General features: G+C 49.1%; 1 protein-coding gene across 2 annotated transcripts in view; it reads right to left on the bottom strand.

The window, feature by feature from the left end:
• The window catches only part of LOC118966680 (mothers against decapentaplegic homolog 9-like), a 26,707-nt gene extending 16,166 nt beyond the window's left edge, over positions 1-10,541 (bottom strand). Inside the window, exon 1 of one of the 2 annotated variants that reach the window (XM_036989461.1) lies at positions 10,016-10,541. In XM_036989461.1, the coding sequence (XP_036845356.1) occupies positions 10,016-10,211 (196 nt within the window). In that variant the 5' untranslated portion in view covers positions 10,212-10,541. The remainder of the gene's footprint in view (positions 1-10,015) is intronic. The other variant, XM_036989460.1, reaches the window with a different exon arrangement.
• Between the last annotated feature and the right edge of the window lie 1,824 nt (positions 10,542-12,365).

The following is a 12,365-nucleotide window of genomic DNA, read 5'->3' as shown; positions in this document are numbered from 1 at the left end:
GAGGGGGGTCAGAGACACAAGGAGGAGATGGAGGAGGTAGAGAGGGGGGTCAGATACACATAGAGGAGATGGAGGAGGTAGAGAGGGGGGTCAGAGACAAATAGAGGAGATGGAGGAGGTAGAGAGAGGGTCAGATACACATAGAGGAGATGGAGGAGGTAGAGAGGGAGTCAGAGACATATAGAGGAGATGGAGGAGGTAGAGAGGGGTTCAGAGACACATAAAGGAGATGGAGGAGGTAGAGAGGGGGGTCAGAGACATATAGAGGAGATGGAGGAGGTAGAGAGGGGGTCAGAGACATATAGAGGAGATGGAGGAGGTAGAGAGGGGGTCAGAGACACAGAGGAGATGGAGGAGGTAGAGAGGGGGGCAGAGACACAGAGGAGGAAGAAGAGGTAGAGAGGGGGTCAGAGAGACATAGGGGAGATGGAGGAGGTAGAGAGGGGGGTCAGAGACACAGAGGAGATGGAGGAGGTAGAGAGGGGGGTCAGAAAAACATAGAGGAGATGGAGGAGGTAGAGAGGGGGTCAGATACACATAGAGGAGATGGAAGAGGTAGAGAGGGGTTCAGAGACACATAGAGGAGATGGAGGAGGTAGAGAGGGGGTCAGAGACACATAGAGGAGATGGAGGAGGTAGAAAGAGGGGTCAGAAACACAGAGAGGAGATGGAGGAGGTAGAGAGAGGGTCAGAGACACAGAGGAGATGGAGGAGGTAGAGACGGGGTCAGAGACATATAGAGGAGATGGAGGAGGTAGAGAAGGAGGTCAGATACACATAGAGGAGATGGAGGAGGTAGAGAGAGGGTCAGAGACACATAGAGGAGATGGAGGAGGTAGAGAGGGAGGTCAGATACACATAGAGGAGATGGAGGAGGTAGAGAGGGGGGTCAGAGACATATAGAGGAGATGGAGGAGGTAGAGAGGGGGTCAGAGACATATAGAGGAGATGGAGGAGGTAGAGAGGGGGTCAGAGACACATAGAGGAGATGGAGGAGGTAGAGAGGGGGGCCAGAGACACAGAGGAGGAAGAAGAGGTAGAGAGGGGGTCAGAGACACATAGAGGAGATGGAGGAGGTAGAGAGGGGGGTCAGAGACACATAGAGGAGATGGAGGAGGTAGAGAGGGGGTCAGAGACATATAGAGGAGATGGAGGAGGTAGAGTGGGGGTCAGAGACACATAGAGGAGATGGAGGAGGTAGAGAGGGGGGGCAGAGACACAGAGGAGGAAGAAGAGGTAGAGAGGGGGTCAGAGACACATAGGGGAGATGGAGGGGGTAGAGTGGGGGGGGCAGAGACACAGAGGAGGAAGAAGAGGTAGAGAGGGGGGCAGAGACACAGAGGAGGAAGAAGAGGTAGAGAGGGGGGTCAGAGACACAGAGGAGATGGCGGAGGTAGAGAGAGGGTCAGAGACACATAGAGGAGATGGAGGAGGTAGAGAGGGGGGGCAGAGACACAGAGGAGGAAGAAGAGGTAGAGAGGGGGTCAGAGACACAGGGGAGATGGAGGAGGTAGAGAGGGGGGTCAGAGACACAGAGGAGATGGAGGAGGTAGAGAGGGGGGTCAGAGACACATAGAGGAGATGGAGGAGGTAGAGAGGGGGTCAAATACACATAGAGGAGATGGAGGAGGTAGAGAGGTGGGTCAGAGACACATAAAGGATATGGAGGAGGTAGAGAGGGGTTCAGAGACACATAGAGGAGATGGAGGAGGTAGAGAGGGGGTCAGAGACACAGAGGAGATGGAGGAGGTAGAGAGAGGGGTCAGAGACACAGAGGAGATGGAGGAGGTAGAGAGAGGGTCAGAGACACAGAGGAGATGGAGGAGGTAGAGAGAGGGGTCAGAGACATATAGAGGAGATGGAGGAGGTAGAGAGGGGGGTCAAAGACACAGAGGAGATGGAGGTGGTAGAGAGGGGGTCAGAGACACAGAGGAGATGGAGGAGGTAGAGAGGGGGTCAGATACACATAGAGGAGATGGAGGAGGTAGAGAGAGGGTCAGAGACACAGAGGAGATGGAGGAGGTAGAGAGGGAGGTCAGATACACATAGAGGAGATGGAGGAGGTAGAGAGAGGGTCAGATACACATAGAGGAGATGGAGGAGGTAGAGAGGGGGGTCAGATACACATAGAGGAGATGGAGGAGGTAGAGAGGGGGTCAGATACACATAGAGGAGATGGAGGAGGTAGAGAGGGAGGTCAGATGAACATAGAGGAGATGGAGGAGGTAGAGAGAGGGTCAGATACACAAGGAGGAGATGGAGGAGGTAGAGAGAGGGTCAGATACACATAGAGGAGATGGAGGAGGTAGAGAGAGGGTCAGAGACACATAGAGGAGATGGAGGAGGTAGAGAGAGGGTCAGATACACATAGAGGAGATGGAGGAGGTAGAGAGAGGGTCAGATACACATAGAGGAGATGGAGGAGGTAGAGAGAGGGCAGATACACAGAGGAGGAAGTGAGAGAGGTAGAGAGGGTGTCAGATACACATAGAGGAGGAAGTGAGAGAGGTAGAGAGGGAGGTCAGATACACATAGAGGAGATGGAGGAGGTAGAGAGAGGGTCAGATACACATAGAGGAGATGGAGGAGGTAGAGAGAGGGTCAGATACACATAGAGGAGGAAGTGAGAGAGGTAGAGAGGGGTCAGATACACATAGAGGAGATGGAGGAGGTAGAGAGGGGAGTCAGAGACACATAGAGGAGATGGAGGAGGTAGAGAGAGGGTCAGATACACATAGAGGAGATGGAGGAGGTAGAGAGAGGGTCAGATACACATAGAGGAGATGGAAGAGGTAGAGAGGGGGGTCAGAGACACATAGAGGAGGAAGTGAGAGAGGTCAGAGACACATAGAGGAGGAAGTGAGAGAAGTAGAGAGGGGGTCAGATACACATAGAGGAGGAAGTGAGAGAGGTTGGATACACAGAGGAGGAAGTGAGAGAGGTTGGATACACATAGAGGAGGAAGTGAGAGAGGTAGAGAGGGGGTCAGAGACACATAGAGGAGGAAGTGAGAGAGGTCAGATACACATAGAGGAGGAAGTGAGAGAGGTAGAGAGGGAGTCAGATACACATAGAGGTGGGGGGGGGGGGTTTGGATGGACAGAAACACTTCAAATTTGACATTTAACAGTAATTTCCAATTGAGCTGAATGACCTCCACTAACACAGCTGATATCTGCGGTGTTTCCCTTGAATGACCTCCACTAACACGGACACAGATGATATCTGCAGTGTTTCCCTGAATGACCTCCACTAACACGGTCACAGCTGATATCTGCAGTGTTTCCCTGAATGACCTCCACTAACACGGGCACAGCTGATATCTGCAGTGTTTCCCTGAATGACCTCCACTAACACGGTCACAGCTGATATCTGCAGTGTTTCCCTGAATGACCTCAGCTAACACGGTCACAGCTGATATCTGCAGTGTTTCCCTGAATGACCTCCACTAACACTGTCACAGCTGATATCTGCAGTGTTTCCCTGAATGACCTCCACTAACACGGTCACAGCTGATATCTGCAGTGTTTCCCTGAATTACCTCCACTAACACGGTCACAGCTGATATCTGCAGTGTTTCCCTGAATGACCTCCACTAACACGGTCACAGCTGATATCTGCAGTGTTTCCCTGAATGACCTCCACTAACACGGTCACAGCTGATATCTGCAGTGTTTCCCTGAATGACCTCCACTAACACTGTCACAGCTGATATCTGCAGTGTTTCCCTGAATGACCTTCACTAACACGGTCACAGCTGATATATGCAGTGTTTCCCTGAATGACCTCCACTAACACGGTCACAGCTGATATCTGCAGTGTTTCCCTGAATGACCTCCACTAACACGGTCACAGCTGATATCTGCAGTGTTTCTCTGAATGACCTCCACTAACACGGTCAAAGCAGATATCTGCAGTGTTTCCCTGAATGACCTCCACTAACACAGCTGGAATCTGCAGTGTTTCCCTGAATGACCTCCACTAACACGGTCACAGCTGATATCTGCAGTGTTTCCCTGAATGACCTCCACTAACACGGTCACAGCTGATATCTGCAGTGTTTCCCTGAATGACCTCCACTAACACGGGCACAGCTGATATCTGCAGTGTTTCCCTGAATGACCTCCACTAACACGGTCACAGCTGATATCTGCAGTGTTTCCCTGAATGACCTCAGCTAACACGGTCACAGCTGATATCTGCAGTGTTTCCCTGAATGACCTCCACTAACACTGTCACAGCTGATATCTGCAGTGTTTCCCTGAATGACCTCCACTAACACGGTCACAGCTGATATCTGCAGTGTTTCCCTGAATTACCTCCACTAACACGGTCACAGCTGATATCTGCAGTGTTTCCCTGAATGACCTCCACTAACACGGTCACAGCTGATATCTGCAGTGTTTCCCTGAATGACCTCCACTAACACGGTCACAGCTGATATCTGCAGTGTTTCCCTGAATGACCTCCACTAACACTGTCACAGCTGATATCTGCAGTGTTTCCCTGAATGACCTCCACTAACACGGTCACAGCTGATATATGCAGTGTTTCCCTGAATGACCTCCACTAACACGGTCACAGCTGATATCTGCAGTGTTTCCCTGAATGACCTCCACTAACACGGTCACAGCTGATATCTGCAGTGTTTCTCTGAATGACCTCCACTAACACGGTCAAAGCAGATATCTGCAGTGTTTCCCTGAATGACCTCCACTAACACAGCTGATATCTGCAGTGTTTCCCTGAATGACCTCCACTAACACGGTCACAGCTGATATCTGCAGTGTTTCCCTGAATGACCTCCACTAACACGGTCACAGCTGATATCTGCAGTGTTTCCCTGAATGACCTCCACTAACACGGTCACAGCTGATATCTGCAGTGTTTCCCTGAATGACCTCAAATAACACGGTCACAGCTGATATCTGCAGTGTTTCCCTGAATGACCTCCACTAACACGGTCACAGCTGATATCTGCAGCGTTTCCCTGAATGACCTCCACTAACACTGTCACAGCTGATATCTGCAGTGTTTCCCTGAATGACCTCCACTAACACGGTCACAGCTGATATCTGCAGTGTTTCCCTGAATGACCTCCACTAACACGGTCACAGCTGATATCTGCAGTGTTTCCCTGAATTACCTCCACTAACACGGTCACAGCTGATATCTGCAGTGTTTCCCTGAATGACCTCCACTAACACGGTCACAGCTGATATCTGCAGTGTTTCCCTGAATGACCTCCACTAACACGGTCACAGCTGATATCTGCAGTGTTTCCCTGAATGACCTCCACTAACACTGTCACAGCTGATATCTGCAGTGTTTCCCTGAATGACCTCCACTAACACGGTCACAGCTGATATATGCAGTGTTTCCCTGAATGACCTCCACTAACACGGTCACAGCTGATATCTGCAGTGTTTCCCTGAATGACCTCCACTAACACGGTCACAGCTGATATCTGCAGTGTTTCCCTGAATGACCTCAAATAACACGGTCACAGCTGATATCTGCAGTGTTTCCCTGAATGACCTCCACTAACACGGTCACAGCTGATATCTGCAGTGGTTCCCTGAATGACCTCCACTAACACGGTCACAGCTGATATCTGCAGTGTTTCCCTGAATGACCTCCACTAACACAGCTGATATCTGCAGTGTTTCCCTGAATGACCTCCACTACCAAGGTCACAGCTGATATCTGCAGTGTTTCCCTGAATGACCTCCACTAACACGGTCACAGCTGATATCTGCAGTGTTTCCCTGAATGACCTCCACTAACACAGCTGATATCTGCAGTGTTTCCCTGAATGACCTCCACTACCACGGTCACAGCTGATATCTGCAGTGTTTCCCTGAATGACCTCCACTAACACGGTCACAGCTGATATCTGCAGTGTTTCCCTGAATGACCTCCACTAACACAGCTGATATCTGCAGTGTTTCCCTGAATGACCTCCACTAACACGGTCACAGCTGATATCTGCAGTGTTTCCCTGAATGACCTCCACTAACACGGACACAGATGATATCTGCAGTGTTTCTCTGAATGACCTCCACTAACACGGTTACAGCTGATATCTGCAGTGTTTCCCTGAATGAACTCCACTAACACGGTCACAGCTGATATCTGCAGTGTTTCCCTGAATGACCTTCACTAACACGGTCACAGCTGATATCTGCAGTGTTTCCCTGAATGACCTCCACTAACACGGTCACAGCTGATATCTGCAGTGTTTCCCTGAATGACCTCCACTACCACGGTCACAGCTGATATCTGCAGTGTTTCCCTGAATGACCTCCACTAACACGGTCACAGCTGATATCTGCAGTGTTTCCCTGAATGACCTCCACTAACACGGTCACAGCTGATATCTGCAGTGTTTCCCTGAATGACCTCCGCTAACACTGTCACAGCTGATATCTGCAGTGTTTCCCTGAATGACCTCCACTAACACGGTCACAGCTGATATCTGCAGTGTTTCCCTGAATGACCTCCACTAACACGGTCACAGCTGATATCTGCAGTGTTTCTCTGAATGACCTCCACTACCACGGTCACAGCTGATATCTGCAGTGTTTCCCTGAATGACCTCCACTAACACGGTCACAGCTGATATCTGCAGTGTTTCCCTGAATGACCTCCACTAACACGGTCACAGCTGATATCTGCAGTGTTTCCCTGAATGACCTCCACTAACACTGTCACAGCTGATATCTGCAGTGTTTCCCTGAATGACCTCCACTACCACGGTCACAGCTGATATCTGCAGTGTTTCCCTGAATGACCTCCACTAACACAGTCACAGCTGATATCTGCAGTGTTTCCCTGAATTACCTCCACTAACACGGACACAGATGATATCTGCAGTGTTTCCCTGAATGACCTCCACTAACACGGGCACAGCTGATATCTGCAGTGTTTCCCTGAATGACCTCCACTAACACGGTCACAGCTGATATCTGCAGTGTTTCTCTGAATGACCTCCACTAACACGGTCACAGCTGATATCTGCAGTGTTTCCCTGAATGACCTCCACTAACACGGTCACAGCTGATATCTGCAGTGTTTCCCTGAATGACCTCCACTAACACAGCTGATATCTGCAGTGTTTCCCTGAATGACCTCCACTAACACGGTCACAGCTGATATCTGCAGTGTTTCCCTGAATGACCTCCACTAACACGGTCACAGCTGATATCTGCAGTGTTTCCCTGAATGACCTCCACTAACACGGTCACAGCTGATATCTGCAGTGTTTCCCTGAATGACCTCCACTAACACAGCTGATATCTGCAGTGTTTCCCTGAATGACCTCCACTAACACGGTCACAGCTGATATCTGCAGTGTTTCCCTGAATGACCTCCACTAACACGGACACAGATGATATCTGCAGTGTTTCTCTGAATGACCTCCACTAACACGGTTACAGCTGATATCTGCAGTGTTTCCCTGAATGAACTCCACTAACACGGTCACAGCTGATATCTGCAGTGTTTCCCTGAATGACCTTCACTAACACGGTCACAGCTGATATCTGCAGTGTTTCCCTGAATGACCTCCACTAACACGGTCACAGCTGATATCTGCAGTGTTTCCCTGAATGACCTCCACTACCACGGTCACAGCTGATATCTGCAGTGTTTCCCTGAATGACCTCCACTAACACGGTCACAGCTGATATCTGCAGTGTTTCCCTGAATGACCTCCACTAACACGGTCACAGCTGATATCTGCAGTGTTTCCCTGAATGACCTCCGCTAACACTGTCACAGCTGATATCTGCAGTGTTTCCCTGAATGACCTCCACTAACACGGTCACAGCTGATATCTGCAGTGTTTCCCTGAATGACCTCCACTAACACGGTCACAGCTGATATCTGCAGTGTTTCTCTGAATGACCTCCACTACCACGGTCACAGCTGATATCTGCAGTGTTTCCCTGAATGACCTCCACTAACACGGTCACAGCTGATATCTGCAGTGTTTCCCTGAATGACCTCCACTAACACTGTCACAGCTGATATCTGCAGTGTTTCCCTGAATGACCTCCACTACCACGGTCACAGCTGATATCTGCAGTGTTTCCCTGAATGACCTCCACTAACACAGTCACAGCTGATATCTGCAGTGTTTCCCTGAATTACCTCCACTAACACGGACACAGATGATATCTGCAGTGTTTCCCTGAATGACCTCCACTAACACGGGCACAGCTGATATCTGCAGTGTTTCCCTGAATGACCTCCACTAACACGGTCACAGCTGATATCTGCAGTGTTTCTCTGAATGACCTCCACTAACACGGTCACAGCTGATATCTGCAGTGTTTCCCTGAATGACCTCCACTAACACGGTCACAGCTGATATCTGCAGTGTTTCCCTGAATTACCTCCACTAACACGGTCACAGCTGATATCTGCAGTGTTTCCCTGAATGACCTCCACTAACACGGTCACAGCTGATATCTGCAGTGTTTCCCTGAATGACCTCCACTAACACTGTCACAGCTGATATCTGCAGTGTTTCCCTGAATGACCTCCACTAACACGGTCACAGCTGATATATGCAGTGTTTCCCTGAATGACCTCCACTAACACGGTCACAGCTGATATCTGCAGTGTTTCCCTGAATGACCTCCACTAACACGGTCACAGCTGATATCTGCAGTTTCCCTGAATGACCTCCACTAACACGGTCACAGCTGATATATGCAGTGTTTCCCTGAATGACCTCCACTAACACGGTCACAGCTGATATCTGCAGTGTTTCCCTGAATGACCTCCACTAACACGGTCACAGCTGATATCTGCAGTGTTTCTCTGAATGACCTCCACTAACACGGTCACAGCGTCATCGAGAGTGGAACAGGAACAGGAACAGGAACAGGCTCCGATTGTGTTCCGGCTTTAACTATTTTCTCCTCACAATGATATTTAAATCCAGATCTACGAAAGGACAGAGAATAACACACACCACACCACACATACACACACATGAACACACATACACACCACACCACACATACACACACATGAACACACATACACACCACACCACACACACACACACAACACCACACATACACACACACAACACCACACATACACAACACCACACATCCTCACCACACCACACATACACACACACAACACCACACATACACACACACAACACCACACATACACACCACACCACACATACACACACACAACACCACACATACACACACATGAACACACACACAACACCACACATACACACACACAACACCACACATACACACACATGAACACACACACACACATACACACCACACCACACATACACACACACACACACACAAACCACACCACACACACACCACACACCCCACACCACACACACACACACGAACACACACACACACAACACCACACATACACACACACAACACCACACATACACACACACACACAACACCACACATCCTCACCACACCACACATACACACACACAACACCACACATACACACACACAACACCACACATACACACCACACCACACATACACACACACACAACACCACACATACACACACATGAACACACACACAACACCACACATACACACACACACACAACACCACACATACACACACATGAACACACACACACACATACACACCACACCACACATACACACACACAAACCACACCACACACACCACACCACACACACACCACACACCCCACACCACACACCACACACACACACACGAACACACACACACACACACACAACACCACACATACACACACACAACACCACACATACACACACACACAACACCACACATACACACACACAACACCACACATACACACCACACCACACACACACCACACACCCCACACCACACCACACACACACACACGAACACACATACACAAACCACACCACACACACCACACACCACACACCCCACAAACCACACCACACCACACCACACACACACAGCCCCTCACTGGGTTTTCCGGGGCAACTGAGAGCTCTCTCCAGCTCCTCCATTGCTCCTTTCTTCTTCTTTACTTTCTTCACCAGGGAGTCCACAGCCTTCTCCGCCCACTTCTCCTCTTCATCGCCCTGTTTCCATCCCAGCAGCCTCTTCACCGCTGGACTGGTGAAGGAGAAGAGGGACGTAATGGAGGTGGACGAGTGCATAATGGAGGGAATGGGATGGACGGAGGTGAGAGAGGGGGGAGAAGGGGATAGTGGGAATGGGATGGATGGAGGTGAGAGAGGGGGGAAGAAGGGGATAGTGGGAATGGGATGGACGGAGGTGAGAGAGGGGGAAAGAAGGGGATAGTGGGAATGGGATGGACGGAGGTGAGAGAGGGGGGAGAAGGGGATAGAGGGAATGGGATGGACGGAGGTGAGAGAGGGGGGAAGAAGGGGATAGTGGGAATGGGATGGACGGAGGTGAGAGAGGGGGGGAGAAGGGGATAGAGGGAATGGGATGGACGGAGGTGAGGGAGGGGGGAGAAGGGGATAGAGGGAATGGGATGGACGGAGGTGAGAGAGGGGGGAAGAAGGGGATAGTGGGAATGGGATGGATGGAGGTGAGAGAGGGGGGAAGAAGGGGATGGAGGGAATGGGATGGATGGAGGTGAGAGAGGGGGGAAGAAGGGGATAGTGGGAATGGGATGGACGGAGGTGAGAGAGGGGGGAAGAAGGGGATAGTGGGAATGGGATGGACGGAGGTGAGAGAGGGGGGAAGAAGGGGATAGAGGGAATGGGATGGACGGAGGTGAGAGAGGGGGGAGAAGGGGATGGAGGGAATGGGATGGATTAACTTCCACGCAGGTAGAGGAGTGAGGGAAGTTCGGGTTCTTTGGTTCCGTTTGTGCTTCCCAAAGAGAAAAGGAGTAGGGAGGAACGTCTGGAACGGAGGTGGGAATGTTGGAACGCTGCCACCATCCCAAATATCTTATTTTTCTTCTCTCTCTCTCTCTCTCTTTCTTTCTTCTTCTCTCTCTCTCTCTCTCTCTCTCTCTTTTTGTTTCTTCTTCTCTCTCTTTCAGTTTCTTCTCTCTCTCAATTCAATTCAATTCAATTCAAGGGCTATATCTCTCTCTCTCCTTCTTTCTGTCTGTCTCCTGGTCTGGTCAGAATGGTATCCTCCTGTAAATGAATGTTATTCCTCACACAGTCAGAAGTCCCGGTCGGGTTTCAGACATCTAGCCAGAGAAGAAAGGGACAGAGTTAGGTGCTAATTTGACACACATTCAAGATTGATTTTGTTAGGAGATAATTAGGGCTGGGATAATGAATCAAGTCTATGGGGGCTGTAGGGATTATATATCAAATCAGTCATCAAGTCTATGGGGACTGTAGGGATTATATATCAAATCAGTCATCAACTCTATGGGGACTGTAGGGATTATATATCAAATCAGTCATCAAGTCTATGGGGACTGTAGGGATTATATATCAAATCAGTCATCAAGTCTATGGGGACTGTAGGGATTATATATCAAATCAGTCATCAAGTCTATGGGGACTGTAGGGATTATATATCAAATCAGTCATCAAGTCTATGGGGACTGTAGGGATTATATATCAAATCAGTCATCAAGTCTATGGGGACTGTAGGGATTATATATCAAATCAGTCATCAAGTCTATGGGGACTGTAGGGATTATATATCAAATCAGTCATCAAGTCTATGGGGACTGTAGGGATTATATATCAAATCAGTCATCAACTCTATGGGGACTGTAGGGATTATATATCAAATCAGTCATCAAGTCTATGGGGACTGTAGGGATTATATATAAAATCAGTCATCAAGTCTATGGGGACTGTAGGGATTATATATCAAATCAGTCATCAAGTCTATGGGGACTGTAGGGATTATATATCAAATCAGTCATCAACTCTATGGGGACTGTGGGGATTATATATCAAATCAGTCATCAAGTCTATGGGGACTGTAGGGATTATATATAAAATCAGTCATCAAGTCTATGGGGACTGTAGGGATTATATATCAAATCAGTCATCAAGTCTATGGGGTCTGTAGGGATTATATATAAAATCAGTCATCAAGTCTATGGGGACTGTAGGGATTATATATCAAATCAGTCATCAAGTCTATGGGGACTGTAGGGATTATATATCAAATCAGTCATCAACTCTATGGGGACTGTGGGGATTATATATCAAATCAGTCATCAAGTCTATGGGGACTGTAGGGATTATATATCAGATCAGTCAAATTGATTAATACGGTCAATTGTATATCAGCAGTTGGTTTACAGTAACCCAACCTATATTCCTCTTTCTTTCCCAGGACTCCCTATTTCTCTCTCTCTC

The sequence above is a fragment of the Oncorhynchus mykiss genome, chromosome 10 (assembly GCF_013265735.2).
Source record: "Oncorhynchus mykiss isolate Arlee chromosome 10, USDA_OmykA_1.1, whole genome shotgun sequence".
Taxonomy (NCBI): domain Eukaryota; kingdom Metazoa; phylum Chordata; class Actinopteri; order Salmoniformes; family Salmonidae; genus Oncorhynchus; species Oncorhynchus mykiss.
The sequence above is the reverse complement of the archived record's forward strand: the minus strand, read 5'-3'. Positions and strand labels throughout refer to the sequence as shown.